This window comes from Coregonus lavaretus (genome assembly GCF_964263955.1).
Source record: "Coregonus lavaretus genome assembly, chromosome: 26".
NCBI lineage: Eukaryota > Metazoa > Chordata > Actinopteri > Salmoniformes > Salmonidae > Coregonus > Coregonus lavaretus.
Genome location: NC_140013.1, coordinates 19,902,327 through 19,919,707, shown reverse-complemented (window position 1 = coordinate 19,919,707; position 17,381 = coordinate 19,902,327). Strand labels below are relative to the sequence as shown.

At 46.3% G+C, this 17,381-nt stretch overlaps 1 protein-coding gene across 4 annotated transcripts in view; it reads left to right on the top strand.

Moving 5' to 3' along the window:
• Positions 1 to 17,381, top strand: part of LOC311102275 (BCAS3 microtubule associated cell migration factor-like) — a 246,679-nt gene that overhangs the window by 212,990 nt on the left and 16,308 nt on the right. For all 4 annotated transcript variants that reach the window (XM_084143565.1, XM_084143563.1, XM_084143562.1 and 1 more), the window contains one exon: positions 10,831 to 10,998. In XM_084143565.1, coding sequence (XP_083999691.1) covers positions 10,831 to 10,998 — 168 coding nt within the window. The remainder of the gene's footprint in view (positions 1 to 10,830; positions 10,999 to 17,381) is intronic.

Genomic DNA, 17,381 nt, shown 5'->3' with positions numbered 1-17,381 from the left:
ATTGTTACCCAGAAATGATTTGATATTGAGATAAAAACGGCTGCATTGGACCTTTAACTATGGAGGAACACACTTTGTTTTACCCCATACTCCACAACTCAACAACAATATTTATAGTAAGATCAGAATGCACCATTATGAAATAACAATTGTGATCATAACCTCATGGGATATGTGTGTGCGTCAATGTATGTGCTTTATTCATTTTACGATGAGTTTGGAGATGGCTATGCTGTAACTACATTACATGATTGACATGAAGGCTCTAAAACCACCAAAGCTTATCAGAATATTGATGTATAGTGTGTGATGTATTGTTGTCTCTACCTTCTTGCACTTTGTGCTGTTGTCTGTGCCCAATAATGTTTGTACCGTGTTTTGTGCTGCTACCATGTTGTGCTGCTCCCATGTTGTGCTGCTACCATGTTGTGCTGCTACCATGTTGTGTTGCTACCAGGTTGTTGTCATGTTGTGTTGCTACCATGCTGTGTTGTCATGTGTTGCTGCCATGCTATGTTGTTGTCTTAGGTCTCTCTTTATGTAGTGTTGTGGTGTCTCTCTTGTCGTGATGTGTGTTTTGTCCTATATTTTGTATTTTATTTTGTATTTTTAATCCCAGCCCCCGTCCCCGCAGGAGGCCTTTTGCCTTTTGGTAGGCCGTCATTGTAAATAAGAATTTGTTCTTAACTGACTTGCCTAGTTAAATAAATAAATAAAATACTGTATGTTGAGAAATCTACAGCCAACAATACAGTCCACTACTAGTGACACTAATGCCATCCCAAGAGTAGGTGACTAGGGTCGGATTCTGTGAATACCCATGGATGGAAGGTTGGAGGGATGGATTGAGTGAGGGAAGGAGCGTCCTCTCATCCTCCCTCGAGAGGGGTCCAGCGACAGCCAGATAAGCGGCTTTCGGCAAAATGACAGAATGAGACAAAGATGAGAGAAAATAACTAGTCCCAGGTGAATACTTGGTTTAGGACACAATCACATCAGAACTGAACTAAAGCTCTCTAGAGGCTCTACACTCCACGTCCGGATAAACAACCTAACACATTTCTAGTCCAATCAGATTACTTCCATTTAAGATGGGTTGTGGGTTGTATCCAAGACAGACAAACCACAATTGTCGATGACCAACTTGTGTTTATGATTGATAACCCAAGCACAAACACACACATACACACACTTACAAACACACACCTGGTCTTACATGGTCTTGTGATCAGTGTTATGTGTTGACTCAAGCAATGAGATTTGAGATACTTTAGGTGTTGAAGGCTCATCATCCAATAGAGAGGATTCTCTCCAAAAGCAGATTTTACTTCCTGGAAGTAGGTCCCCTCTGTGATCTTATAACAATTGGGGATGGGGTTGTTACAATGGGAAAGATAGAGAGATTATGGGGAGGGAGCGAGAGAGAGAGAGAGAACACACATTTCTGTCCTGTCAAGCAAACAAATGGGCGTGAACATCAGTGTGTAACTCATGACCATCACCTCATCATCATCACATTAGCCATATTCAATTACACTGCAACACGATACTCCCTGAAATCAATTAACTACTGCTAAACCATGAAGTGCACTACCAAAGATAGGCCTTTGTTTTCCATAGACAGTCCATGTTTTACCTAGACCCACACTTTGTTTAGGTGTGGTTAGCCACTTATGGTAATGAGGTGAAGGGACAGGTCTTCCCCAAGGTGTTTGGGTTAGGGAGATGCTATATACATTATTTGAATGGGATAGAGCCAGAGAAGTCACTGTTAAGTATTAAGTCAGGAGGCGTTAAGTTAGAAGTGGTATGTGATTGTATGTGTCACAAATTGCACCCTATTCCCTATATAGTGCACTACTTTTGACAAAAGCCCATAGGGCTCATTTGCGACGCATCCGTTGTGTTTGCTGGGTTGCCAGATTCTGGGTAGAGATATGAAGGCTGTTTGCGTCTCTGTGTTGCCATGTTGGGTTGTAGTGAAACCTGCTGCCAGCACAGGCCACTGGAAAAGGAGAAAACAGAGTGGTGTTGTCCCCCAGCAAGGCCACATTAATTTCCCTTTCCTGTAATCACCCTGCGTCTCTCTCCTGTGTTGTTAAGTGGTCAGAGCAATCAAAGCACCAGCAGAACAGACCTTCAAACCAGAACCACAGTCCCCATAAGGCAGGTTGGCCTCTAGGTTGGCCTCCAGGTTGGCCCGGTCACTATTTTATTGTGTTGATAAGATGGCTGCCATTCCTATCCAGGAATAAACAACCAATGTTGCCATATTGTTTTGCTCTCTACACCAGAGGCCCAGCCTGCATCATACCAGGCCTCTCATACTTTGATCCTGATGTTCTTTTCTAGCAGTCATTTATATTGGTGTGTGTATTGTGTCCTCTCGATAGCCAATCTGTCCCCTCTCAGGTGGGAATTTTTCCAAGCCACAATCTGTGCAGCATTTGCAGTATCCTCCATTTTTATGATGCAGGTTCCAGTTTCAGATTAGAAGAGTCACAGGCCTAATCCCACACACAGAGAGAACACAGAGTGATTATGTGCTGGGCTATCTGTGCGGCCTTGTCACTCTCCCCCTCCTGGTATGGGGGTTATGTTGTCCCTTCTATCCTTTGATCTCACTGACTGAACCTCCCGCCACTTTTAGACCCTTTACTTTTCCTATTGAACGGTTCAAAGACAAACCATGCTGTCGCCCCCAAAAAGTCCAACCACCGAGAGAGAGCATGTGGGTCAGATATGTACACACACTACAGTACAGATAGGTGTGTGTGTGTATCTGTGTCTCAGTGGCTTTGAAGTCTGTCTGACAGTGCCACACACAGTGCAGAGACAGTCTCAGACCTCCTCTGCTATTAAAGGTTTAAGGCTAATCGTGAGCTAACCATCATTGCCTCTCTGACACTCCTTTAAACTAGCTTTAAACAGAGGTGCAAAGTGAAGAGCTTCTCTCTCTGTGTGTGTGTGTGTGTGTGTGTGTGTGTGTGTTTGTAATAACTGTGAGCGCAGACGGGCGTGCGTGCGTGTTTGTAAGTGTGTGTGTGTGCGGGCGTGAGTCTTTCGCCCCGGGCAAGCCCCAGTATTGACAGGATTACTAGTACTCAGCCAACCCAGGAGAGAGAGAGGGGGGGGGGGTAAATTATTTAAAAGCAGGGCCTAGTGTAATGAAAGACAGGGTATCTAGTGAAGAGCAAAGAGAGACCTCCTGGGAGCTAGCTACCTATCACAGGCGTTCATCCTGGGAGTTACAGCTCCATTAACACTTAACACGTCGCCCACCACTTAACTGCTCTGGCAGACAGCTCTCCTCTCCTCTCCTCTCCTCACTGACTCTAGTCTCCATGGCCCTGCCCTACCTGGCCACCATCTCACACACTCTGTCAGACTTGGTTCACAGCGCAAGAAGAAGTGTGTGTGTATCTGTGGGGGGTGGGGCGAGTGTGTGTTTGACTACCACTGAGAGGGCAGAGCCTGCTGATAAATACAACCTCAAGTCTGTCGTCTCACATCCCAGCTAGTCACCATACCAAGACAGCCATGCACTCCCTGCCCCAACTGCTCCAGGTACAAGTTATCCAGGTCCAACTCAGGGGGTTAGAGTCTGTATCTTTCCAAGTGTACACCTCGGTCTCCTTCCCTCCGGTCAAATCCTGATTTACGCAGTGGCATGTCTGTTACCAGAAGGCGTTTGTTTTCTCAACACAAATTACTGCCGTCCCCGTGTCACAACCCTCCGTTTACAGCCCTAAGGACTCGTTAGCTCCATCACTCTAATGGCACCCCCCTGCAGTAAAGCCTAATTGAATTACCACTATCTGCCAGCCAACCGTTAGCCTCCCGTCATTAGGCTGTTTAGCAGCCAGGTAGCCCAGAGATGATGGCATGTGGCCGGTAGTTATGCGTTGCGTGCAGTGTGTGTTTGTTTGTGTGTATGTCCAGCTGTGCCATCCTGAGCTGCTGCCCTGTTGTAAAGGTGAACACACACACACTGATTAAATCTTTAAGGAAACTAGCGTTGGGAGAGATCAGTCGGGCCTGATCGTCAGTCGGTGTGGCGGTGAACTAACAGCTGGGAGAGAACTAATCCAGCCTGGGATTTAGTTTTACCATGATAAAAAAACGTGTTTCTGTCCGCCTCTCTCTCTCTTTCTCTCTCTCCCCCCTCTCTCTCCTCTCCCCTCAGTCTCTTCACTCTCACCTCTCTCGCTAAAATGATTGTGAACATCATGTCCTCATGTTTCAGTTGTCCCTAGAAGATTGTCGGTGAGAAATAGAAAAAGGAGGGACGGAGATGGACACAAAGCAAAGCCCCACACTGCCCATATCCTGCTGCTCCACACTCACTCTGCCCCTCGGTTCCTACTAAGCCCTGAGGAGTGCCGGGGTTATTTGATTAGCTTCATAATGACAATGACAGGAGTGGAGGAGTGGGACTGGTGCACTGGGAATTGCTGTCACAGGCTGGAGGATAGAGAGCTCACCCCTGATGGAGGGGGGAGGGAGAGGGGGGGACTGGTGACCTTGACATCTACGTACAGTGCATTCGAAAAGTATTCAGACCCCTTGACTTTTTCCACATTTTGTTACGTTACAGCCTTATTCTAAAATTGATTAAATTATATATTTTTCTCATAAATCTACACACAATACCCCATAATGACAAAGTGAAAACAGGTTTGTAGAAATGTTTGCTAATGTATTAAAATTAAAAAGCAGAAATACCTTATTTACATAAATATTCAGACCCTTTGCTATGAGACTCGAAATTGAGCTCAGGTGCATCCTGTTTCCATTGCTCATCCTTGAGATGTTTCTACAACTTGATTTGGAGTCCACCTGTGGTAAATTCTGTTGATTGGACATGATTTGGAAAGGCACACACCTGTCTATATAAGGTCCCACAGTTGACAGTGCATGTCAGAGCAAAAACCAAGCCATGAGGTCAAAGGAATTGCCCGTAGAGCCCCCGAGACAGGATAGTGTCGAGGCACAGTTCTGGGGAAGGATACCAAAAAATGTCTGCAGCATTGAAGGTCTCTGTTATAGTGTGGACACTATATAAATAATAACATTGAATATGTATTGTACTTACCTGCAGTATAGTATGATTACTATTCATGTGTGCATGGTTATCATTGGCATTGACCGTGACCTTTCCCCTTTGATGATGTCATCACCCAGAGTCGGATCTGTACAATGCGACTCTACCACATGTTGAGTGGGCTGTATCGTTTTGCTATATTTGTACCATTTGTACATGGCTGTACACTTTTTATTTCTTAGGTTGAAAGTAAAGGAAAGTAATATTGAAGTGCGTGTGGGCATTCCTTGTCATATTACTACATCGTTTTGGTGACGAGGAAAAACTTGATCAACATGTACAGGGCGATGTGCTAGCTAGCTAAGAAACAGTGGAGGTAGTCAGCTAGCGTAGCTAGCTTAATGAGGGACGGAGAGCAGCCGGCACTGGAGGGAAACGCCGACTGTGACAATCAGCAGCAAGTGAAAATCACTAACGAGGATCAAGGACAAGTTTGCGTTATAATGGCAATGTTTGGGACTATCACTGAGTTTGTGGAAGAGAACGAGGACTGGACAGAATATGTGGAAAGGTTGGGACACTTTTTCTTGGCAAATGGAGTTACAGATGAGGCTAAGCAGCACTCTATTCTCTTGAGTGTGTGTAGGGCTAAAACCTACAAGCTAATGAGGAATTCGGCTACACCACGGAGTCCGGGAGAAATTCCTTTTGTGGATCTAATTGCTCTCGTTCATATTCACCACACTCCAAAGCCTTCAGTGATTGTCCAGAGGTTCAAGTTTAACTGCCATTTTCGGAAAAAAGGTCAGTCTGTTGCGAACTTTGTTGCTGAATTACGTGACATCTCTGAACATTGTGAGTTTGGGGCTATGCTCCGTGACAGATTAGTCTGTGGCATTAATGAGGACATCATACAGTGTCGTTTGCTGGGGGAAGCCACACTGACTTTCAAGAGAGCATTGGAACTATCTCAACGGATGGAGAGGGCTGCTAGTAATGCAAAAAAAATTCAAAAGGCCAACAGTGGAAGTTGTGCAGTGCATCAGGTGACAAGAGGCAGCAGGGAAAAGCAGTGGCATGTTTCAGATGTGGAGGAACACATTATGCAAACAACTGTAAGTTCAAGGATACTGTCTGTCACAATTGCAACAAAAAGGGACATTTAGCAAAAAAATGCAGGGGTCCTAGGAGCAAGCCAGAGGGTGGGCGGACTGGGCTGGGCAAGTTCACAGCAACGAAGCCTCAGTCAGCAGCACACCACCTAGAGAGCACAGAGGAGGAGGAAGAGCATTGTTCCTACAACATGTTTAATGTGAGTGAGCAGAGCCTATTTATGCTACAGTGGAGGTAGATGGAAAGCAGATGAGGATGGAGGTTGACACAGGGGCCTCTGCCTCTGTCATCAGTGAGGAGACCTACAAACAAATGTGGGGCTCAAAACAGGCTTCCGCCCTCACACCGGCAGGGATCAGATCTAGATCCTGGCCCAAGTGAAAATATTCCTTATGCAGGGTTGGCCTCCTGTCATAGAGGATGATGGACAGTTTTGCAAAGCGCAAAACTGAGCTGAGTGTGCAGGATGGCTGCATACTCTGCATACCCGGATGAAAAGTTTAGCCAGATCTAGTGGCCTAACGTGGATCACAAAGATGTAGAAAACAAAGTGAAATCATTTTCTGAGTGCCAGATCAACCAGAAGATGGTGCCGCCCGCGCCACTATGTCTGTGGGAGTGGCCTGACCGCCCATGATCCAGGCTGCACATAGACTTTGCAGGCCCTTTCGTGGGCCACATGTTCCTTGTGATGGTGGACGCGCACTCCAAGTGGCTGGAGGCTCACATCATGAGCAACATCACAGCGACCACAACCATCGAAAAGCTTCGGCAGGTGTTTGCAACCCATGGTCTGCCTGACTCTCTTGTGTCTGACAACGCAACAACCTTTACCTGTGACTTGTTTAAAACATTTGCCATGTCCGCAGTGCTCCGTTTCACCCGGCCTCAAACGGCTTACACCTTTTATTTCTTAGGTTGAAAGTAAAGGAAAGTAATATTGAAATGCTTGTGGGCATTCCTTGTCAAGTAACTACAGTCCCCAAGAACACAGTGGCCTCCATCATTCTTAAATGGAAGAAGTTTGGAACCTTCCAGTAGGACAACCATCTCTCCAGCACTCCACCAATCAGGCCTTTATGGTAGAGTGGCCAGACGGAAGCCACTCCTCAGTAAAAGACACATGACAGCCCGCTTGGAGTTTGCCAAAAAGGACTCTCAGACCATGAGAAACAAGATTCTCTGGTCAGATGAAACCAAGATTGAACTCTTTGGCCTGAATGTGTCACATCTGGAGGAAACCTGGTACCATCCCTACGGTGAAGCATGGTGGTGGCAGCATCATGCTGTGGGGATGTTTTTCAGCGGCAGGGACTGGGAGACTAGTCAGGATCAGGGGGAAAATGAACAGAGCAAAGTACAGAGAGATCCTTGATGAAAACCTGCTCCAGAGCGCTCAGACTGGGGAGAAGGTTCACCTTCCAACAGGAAACGACCCTAAGCACACAGCCAAGACAACGCAGTAGTGGCTTCGGGACAAGTCTCTGAATGTCCTTGAATGGCCCAGCCAGAGCCCGGACTTGAACCCGATCGAACATCTCTGGAGAGACCTGAAAATAGCTGTGCAGCGACGCTCCCCATCCAACCTGACAGAGCTTGAGAGGATCTGCAGTGAAGAATGGGAGAAACTCCCCAAATACAGGTGTGCCAAGCTTGTAGCGTCATACCTAAGAAGACTCAAGGCTGTAATCGCTGCCAAAGGTGCTTCAGCAAAGTACTGAGTAAAGGGTCTGAATACTTTTGTAAATATGATTTCCATTTTTTATAAATCAGTGTCATGGTGGTTTTGGTATGGTAACTAATACTAAGCCAGTGTTAATACTAAATTGTAATTATTTTGCACTATAGCCTATTTTATTGCCTTACCTCCATAACTTGCTAAATTTGCACACTGTATATTATATGTATTTCTGTTGTATTTTTGACTTTGTTTTGTTTTACCCCATATGTAACTCTGTGTTGTTGTTTTTATCGCACTGCTTTGCTTTATCTTGGCCAGGTCGCAGTTGTAAATGAGAACTTGTTCTCAACTGGTTTACCTGGTTAAATAAAGGTGAAATAAAAAAAATAAAAATAAAAAAATACGACATACTTTGGTCTAGTAGTTTCTGTGTTGTGGTTAGTGTTTTTGCTCTGTAGTGGTTGATGTGAACCCTGTGTGTGTGTGTGTGTGTGTGTGTGTGTGTGTGTGAGAAATGGGGTCGTACCATTAGGGTCCTACCATCATGTTAATTGAGACTGATGGATTAATAGCTTTGTGAAGGAAGTCTCCATAGAGCGTCTGGAGTGCAGTGACAGGGAATTCAGGAGGACACACACTTACTCTCATGCAGACACACCTCAATTTCACGCATTAAATACTCAGCCCATGTAAATAAATGAACTAGCTCACTAAACGTCACACACGGCTCACATACCAGCATAGTGAGGTCTCAGAAAGATGGGCCACATTTCACAGCAAGGCCGGAGGGTTGTTTTAAGGGTCGAAAATTCAGTTCCACACAGTGGTAAAACATCAAATCAACCGCTTGGAAAACATAATAACATCATGTCACCTTCAAGAGCGCTGTTATGGCACACAGGGCTACTGTTCTCTGTCTCACACACACACACACATACACATACATACACACACACATACCACACACAACACCCCACACGCAGGCTCTTGGCCATGGCTTTGATAGTGGGCCTGCTGGCAAGGGGGGGGATCCTTTGAGGAATCACCGACACACACACAGCTTTTTTATGAAGTGGTGTAAAGTTATCAGCCCGGTACGGTGTGTGTCTAACAGCAGATAGCCAAGTGGAGACCTGGTCCCTCCTATCTGTGTGTAGAACCAGGCCAGGCAGGGCGGCCCGTGCGGACTCTCGCCCCAATATTAAAGCCTGTCAGTGGGCCAGAGTGTGGCTGAGGCTGGCCAGACCTCCATACACCCAGGGCCTAGATAGAAACTGAACTTAACTCACAGATCAAAGGGTCCTCTGTCACTGCTCCTTCTGATAACACAGACCCAGTCTGGGCCAGGGGACTAGGTGTCAGTGTAGAGAGACCAACCAACCAAACCACCAGACAAACAATCAATAGCAGCAAGACTAGGGAGGCTCTTTTATGATAAAGATCATTCCAGCCTTTTACTGGTGTTTTCTCTCTCTAGTTCCTTCTCTGTTTTGCCTTTTTCTTTCCTCTGCTCTGTCATGCCTCCTTTTCTGTCAGTCATTGTCTTTCTCTACATCCGTCTCTCTCTCTCTCTCTCTCTCTCTCTCTCTCTCTCTCTCTCTCTCTGTTTCTGTCTCTATCTCCCTCTGTTTCACTATGTCTCTTTCTCTCTCTGTCTCTGTCTCCCTCTGTCTCTCTATGTCTCTGTCTCTCTCTCTGTCTCTCTCTCTGTCTCTCTCTCTGTCTCTATCTCCCTCTGTCTCTCTATGTCTCTGTTTCTCTATGTCTCTCTCCCTCTATCTCTCCCTCCCTCTATCTCTGTCTCTATCTCCCTCTGTCTCTCTGTCTGTTTCTCTGTCTCTCTCTCTGTCTCTCTGTCTCCCTGTCTCTCTGTCTCTCTCTCTCTTTCTGTCTTTCTGTTCTGCTTATCAGTCCAGTGGCTCTTCTTAACTTTCCAGAAAAAAGGACCTCTCCTCTTCCCTTGTTTGATGTCATCCCTCCATAGCATCCTCTCCCTGCTAGCTGTGTTTTCTACTGATACAGTGTATACCCTGTGGTATCCTAAAAAGCACCAGGCTAGCCTAAAGAAACATACACATCTTGTGTGTGTGTTCATGCCTGTGTTTGTGCATTCCATATCTACTCTGTGGCTCTTAATACCCGACTGAAGAGAGAGTGCCTTTCTGCACGGACACTGTGTTTTCCAACAAGACACCCACCTTGGACTAAACAAACAACAAGGCCTATTTTTCTATTTGTTGAAGTTAAAGGGATACTTTGGGATTTTGGCAATGGGGCTCCCCAGAGTCAGATGAACCATGTGTATGTCTGTGTGTCAAGTATGAAGGAAGTTAGAGGTAGTTTTACGAGACAATCAATGACTGGGCCTCATTGCAAAAATCCCTAAGTATCTCTTTAACCAGGGCCATAGTCAGTGGTGTCTGCAGCCTTTGTCCCAGCTACTAAATCTCTTGACTTAATTCAGTGTTCATCACATCCTGAAGTACAGGGGGACTGTGGGAATTGGCTAAATGGGGGGGACAGTAATTGTTTGAATCAGTTGTTTTAGTGTTTGTCTGGCTGGGACCCAGAGATAGATGGAGGAGACAGACACTGAGGCTGCCTGGTGACAGGGCTTTCCATTTCTGGGGTAGAGATTTGAAGAAAACAGCACACTAGGTGTTGTTTGAGGTCAGGACTCCACTTGACCATCTGTGTGGTTATACAGATTTATTGTGTGGTTGTTAGGGTTGTGCATTTGGAATGACCGTGTGGTGTATGGACTGATTGTGCATATATATACAGTAGCCAGCGTGCCGTTATATTGACTATTAGAAGGTTCTTGCTTGTATTTTGACAGTGTGTATGGTTAAACTGATCAGTGTGCACTTTAACAGATCATATATCTAATTTATACTTTGTATACCTTAACTGACCATGTTTCGGGTTCTACTGACTGTGTGTGTGGTTGTGTTGTATTGACCGTCTATAAATGGTGGTGTTTGTGTTTCAGGGACTTTTGACCGCAGTGTGACCCTGCTGGAGGTGTGTGGCAGCTGGCCAGAGAGCTTTGGCCTGCGTCACATGAGCTCTGTGGAGTCCACCGAGGAGGGGCTGAGAGAGAGGCTGGCAGACGCCATGTCAGAGTCACCATCCAGAGACATAGTGGGCTCTGCTACCGGTCAGTCACAAACACACACACACTAACCCATACACAGATGCGCGCACACACACACACACACACACATTATCTCACACATACATGCTCATATGCACACATACATGCTTGTGCGTGCGCACACACAAACACAGACTCATAAATCATTTGTCTTCATTAATCATTTCATGGTTTCAATCTTTCCACCAATTTACTGACCATTCATTCTCTCAAACTGTGAAATGTGATAGTGGTCAACTTCATTTACTTAACTTTGTGTGAACTTTCATTTACTATCATTCAACCGTATCTTTCAACCGTTTCAAAGACAGTAGCTAGTTTTGAAAAGTGTGTGGGTGTTCACGCGTGTATGGGCCTGCGTGTGTGTGTGTCAGCCATTCAGACAATCCAAATGTTTAACTCATTTAGGCAGCGGCAGCGCTCTTCCTCTCCTTAAGTGAACAAGAGATCCTTTGATTTTTATGGGGGGAGTGGAGGGGTTTCTCTTAGGGAGAGGAGACTGGGAGCTGGGAGCGGCAAAGGGTCACAAGGCCCTAATGTGTTTAGCATCGACTACCCTCCCACCCCTCCTCTCATCCCCCTCTCTCTCACCCTTCTCTCTCTCCTCTCATCCCTTTCTTTCTCTCTCTCTTGTTGCCCGTCTATTACGACATAATCTTGTTTGAACCTATTCATTTACAGGGGCCCCTGCAGCAGCAATGGCAGTCACATGGAATGGACACTTTTGGGACTCTCTCTCTCCCCCTCCTCTCTCACCCGCTCTCTCTCTCTCTCTCTCCGTCCCTCTATAATTGATCCTGTCTCTGTGACTCTGCTCGTCATTAGATTAGGGGCCGACTCCCGGACACTTGTAGTCTGCGCTTGTCCGTCCATCGCTACGGCTACAGCCCCCTCTAATGCAATGCAAAATTCATTACTGATTGCATTACATCCAATCTCCCCCTGTTTTCCTCCGCCTTGGACCCTGGTATAATCATGGACGTAACCCTTTCTTGAGGGAGGGAGACATAGAGGAATGGGCTAAATATTGTTTGGAGGGGAAGGAGGGGGTCAACTGGAGCCGAGTCTGAGACATGCACATCCATTCTGTCTGACTGTGAATGTGTCCCAAATGACACCCTATTCCCTATGGTAGTGCACTACTTTTGACCAGAGGCCTATGGGCCCTACTATATGGAATAGGGTGCCATTTGGGATGCAGCCTGTGTCATTGTGTGACAGTGGCTTCAAGCAGGGAATAACTGGGACGTAATGGAGGCTAATCTAATATGGACCTATGGTTGATGGCTGACTGTAATGTAGTGAAAGTGTGTGTGTGTTAGGTTCATAGAGAGAGGCCTTTGATGGGCAGGGGCAGATGGTGTATAGCTTAGAGAGTGTCTCCACGTGCAGGGCCCAGTTCCCCTTTCCCCTATCCTTAGACATACTGTAAGCCCCATTGGCATAGACCTGAAGGATTCACTCATACACACATTCTCTCTCTGTCCGGCTTTCACACACACACACACACACACACACACACACACACACACAGAGGGACGCCGTATTGGAATGCTGGATGATGTAACAAATCACCCTCTTTGACATTTCCCCCTCAACACACAACCACACAAACACACACACTCAGGCTCACGCTCAGAACAAAGCCTGCAGTCACACAGATTGAGTTCTTAGGCACAGCCAGAGACCTACTGTCGCCACAGCCAGGGGCAGGTGACACGGATAGAGAGATGGATAGATGGAGAGAGGGATTTAAGGAGGGGGTGGGACAGGTAGCCCCTGCACTGACTCCTAAACATACTCTTCCAGGAATTAGATTTGCCCTATTAACATAATGTTGCAGATGTGATTTTCCTTAATGGTGCCAATCCAACATTAATTCCATTGAAGCCATGTGGAGGATCCCTGTTTTAGCCCGGTTTAGTATATTCCAGCCCTAGTCTACTCTCAGCCCAACCCCAGTATAATGGAATCCAGTCCAGCCTTTGTCCTCAGCCAGTGTCAGGCCAGTGTTTATCGAGGCCATGTTTAGGATCGAGCCCTGACCTATGTTAATAGAGCCATTGTAAGGGAACTGGTGTCTGCTACATGTCAGACATGCAACTACTTCTGTCAACCAGTCGTCACATGTTAACACTAATATTTACGGTATAGCCTCATCAGCATCCAAAAAGAATGGATACAAACTGTGCGTGTGTGTGAGCGCACGAGCATGTTTATGTGTGCGTGCGTATACACTGAGTGTACAAAACATTAGGAACACCTGCTCTTTCCATGACATAGCTTTCACCTGGATTCACCTGGTCGGTCTATGATCCCTTAATAATGTCACTTGTTGCCTCCCGAGTGGCGCAGCGGTCTAAGGCACTGCATCGCAGTGCTGAGGCGTCACTACAGACCCGGGTTCGATCCATGGCTGTGTCGCAGCCGGCTGCGACCGGAAGACCCATGAGTCGACGCACAATTGAGGCGCCGCACAATTGGCCCAGCGTTGTCCGGGTTAGGGGAGGGTTTGGCCAGCCGGGATGTCCTTTTCCCATCGCGCTCTAGCGACTCCTGTGGCGGGCCGGGCGCATGTACGTTGACTTCGGTCGCAAGTTGTACAGTGTTTCCTCCGACACATTGGTGCGGCTGGCTTCCGGGTTAAGCAAGCAGTGTGTCAAGAAGCCGTGCAGCTTGGCAGGGCCGTGTTTTGGAGGACGCACGGCTCTCGACCTTCGCTTTTCTCCCAAGTCCGTACGGGAGTTGCAGCGATGGGACAAGACTGTAACTACCAATTAGATATCACGAAATTGGGGAGAAAAATGTAACTTGTTAAATCCACTTGAATCAGTGTAGATGAAGGGGAGGAGACAGGTTGAAGAAGGATTCCGAGGGTGAATGGGCAAGACAAAAAATGTATGTGCCTTTGAACGGGGTATGGTAATAGGTGCCAGGCACACCGTTTTTTTGAATGTGTCAAGAACTGCAACGCTGCTGGGTTTTTCACGCTCAACAGTTTCCCGTGTGCATCAAGAATGGTTCACCACCCAAAGGACATCCAGCCAACTTGACACAACTGTGGGAAGCATTGGAGTCAACATGGGGCAGCATCCCTGTGGAACGCTTTCAACACCGTGTAGAGTCCATGCGCCGACGAATTGAGGCTGTTCTGAGGGCAAAAGGGGGTGCATCTCAATATTAGGAAGGTGTTCCTGATGTTTTGTACCCTCAGCGTGCATGTGCATTGTGTTCATAAAAGTGTGTGTGACTCTCCAAACCCAGGAAGTATGTCACTCGCCACCAGGCCCTGTGTATAGCAGGGACTTATGCTGTAATTATTTATTAAATTGTCAGATGGCGGTCCACATAGGTTTATGATTGACTTAATTAGGTCTACTGCCATGTACTGTTGGAGCATGGATTTGGCCGGTTGATTCCACCGCCTTGTGTGTAGGTTTTGGAGGAGCGCCACCTCTCGTCCAATGTTATTGTGGTACAGAAAACATTGCCTCTGCCACCACATGTAGCACTGTGTTTTTGTATATATGTACAGTACCGTGTGTGTGTGTGTGTGTGTGTGTGGTTTGGAAGAAAGCAAGCAGTTGATGTAATCTGTTGGTGTGGAGTGAGGATTTCCTCCCTGCCAAAGAGAGTGGTATGTTCAGTGTGTTTGGGGACCTGTCAGGGGACCTATGAAAGTACAGACTATGGGAGTTAGGTCTATGGGTCCCACTTAGAAGGGCAGAGGGCCTTTCCATGTATACAGATTCTTGCTACACACACACACCTCTTACTTTAGTGTTCTGCTTTTCAATCTGATCTTACAGTAATATTCTTTACTGCCTGAATATCTAGAAAGAGCAGTCATTGCATGTGAAGGTGAATATCCCTCTTGGGGCCAGTATATGTGAATCATTTCATAAAGTCAGTTTCATAATATCTGATGAATTGGGCCTGTTAAGGCGTGTGGATGCTAGACTCTAGACTCCAACCCTCTGGTTAGCTCTGTGAAAACCTTTGTTGTTCCTTACTGTAGGTCTGGTAATGACGCTCCTATCTCCTGTTTGACTTGGACAGCCTCTTGTAGCCATTCACAGAAACTACCAGGTCGATTATGTGACTGACTTGGTTCCTTTCTACCAAGGCGTGTTTTAACACACAGATATCCATCGCAAGACCAACAAAACACACCACAGCAGACCACCACACACACACACACACACACACACAGACCACCGCATTATCATGGTGGGGTAGGAGGTCCCACTTTCCCAATCAATCATTACTCCCTCTTGGTTACAGTTTACATACATATGCGCACACACACATGCAGGATTATATACACACACACACACGTACACCACAAGGCACTTCTCACTTTTGCACTTGGGGACGTAGCTTTAGACCATTGAGAACATACTTTTTGGCTTAACCAGCGGGGACACACACACACCCAGTCACACATGCATGCACACACACTCCTCCGTCCTCCTCACACACCATTTGTATATTTGACTGAAAAATATTAGTTGATCATTTTGTCACCTGCCCCCATGGTCCTGTTATAACCTGCTTCACTAGAGACAGAGAAACCCAGGGTCCTGTTCTAACCTGCTTCACTAGAGACAGAGAAACCCAGGGTCCTGTTCTAACCTGCTTCACTAGAGACAGAGAAACCCAGGGTCCTGTTCTAACCTGCTTCACTAGAGACAGAGAAACCCAGGGTCCTGTTCTAACCTGCTTCACTAGAGACAGAGAAACCCAGGGTCCTGTTCTAACCTGCTTCACTAGAGACAGAGAAACCCAGGGTTCTGTTCTAACCTGCTTCACTAGAGACTGAGCCACTGAGTGCACTCTGAACCACTGAAAGACATTCAGCTGAGCTGCGAAAATAAAAGAGAGAAAAAATAAGGGAACCCTGGGAAAGAAAAGGGAAAGTGACATGAGCTGAGGCTGAAGAGTATGGTGCCGAGGAAAAAGAAGGGAGTGTGAAAGAAGAGCAATGTCATTATTCCTGCCCCCAGGTCTCCTCCATTCACTGGCGGGTCGCTCCCTCTCTCTCTTCCTCTCTTTCTCTTCATCTCTCTCTCTTTCTCTTTTTCTCTTCCTCTCTGTCTCCCTCTCTGCAGCCAGCCGAGAGCGTGAGAGTAATCCGCAGCGACAGTGTGAGACGATGAAGAATAATTCCTGTATTCAGAGCCGCCACCGCTTGCCCCCCTCTTCCTTTTCTCTCCTCTCCTCCCTCTCTTTTGCACTCCTCTACTGATACGTTGGGCCTGGATGTCATTGTATCATTTATCCTGGCTTCACCTCTCTCTGCCACTCTGCCCTGCTAGCCTAGAGGGGTGCGTGTGTGTGTTTTATTGGTTTTACTATCATGTGAGGACCAGAAACACTCACAAGGATAGAAAAACAAGGAACATTTGCAGGTCCACACAAGGAAAAAGGCTATTTTAGGGTTAGGGTTACAATTACGGTTAGAAGTTAGGTTAAGGGTTAGGTTTCGGGTTAGGGAAAATAGGATTTTGAAAGGGAATCAATTGTTTGGTCCCCACAAGGATAATAAAACAAACTGTGTGTGTGTGTGTGAGGGCAGAGTGTCTTAGCCTTCTGCAAATGGGCTTTTTGTGGATTTTTTTTTAGACTGCACTTAACAACTTGCTCAGGGGAGAGACGCCGTGAGAGTTCAGGAAGAAAGAGGGCGAGAGATGAAGAGAGGGAATGAGAAATAGGGCGATGGAGAGGTAGAGAGAGAGCGAGTGAGACGTGGAGAGTGGGAAGCACATCTTACAAATGTGTGTGTGTGATGTTCCAGGTCTGTTTTGGATTGTCTAAACAAGACAGCGGTGAAACACTTTAAAACCGGGAGGCATTTTAGAGGAGTGGAATTTAGGAAAAGGACTCTGTATCCGAGGTGTCTCCGAGTTGTACTCCACTTTTAGTCTGTTGTATGATTACTACTTGTATCCTTTTACTTTGACTCCACTATTTAAACCTATGACTCTCGCATCAATCTGGAACCATACAGCCTTTCTCCTAGCACGAGTAGATGAATAATAAATGCACTAATATATATATACAGTGGGGAGAACAAGTATTTGATACACTGCCGATTTTGCAGGTTTTCCTACTTACAAAGCATGTAGAGGTCTGTAATTTTTATCATAGGTACACTTCAACTGTGAGAGACGGAATCTAAAACTAAAATCCAGAAAATCACATTGTATGATTTTTAAGTAATTAATTTGCATTTTATTGCATGACATAAGTATTTGATCACCTACCAACCAGTAAGAATTCCGGCTCTCACAGACCTGTTAGTTTTTCTTTAAGAAGCCCTCCTGTTCTCCACTCGTTACCTGTATTAACTGCACCTGTTTGAACTCGTTACCTGTATAAAAGAC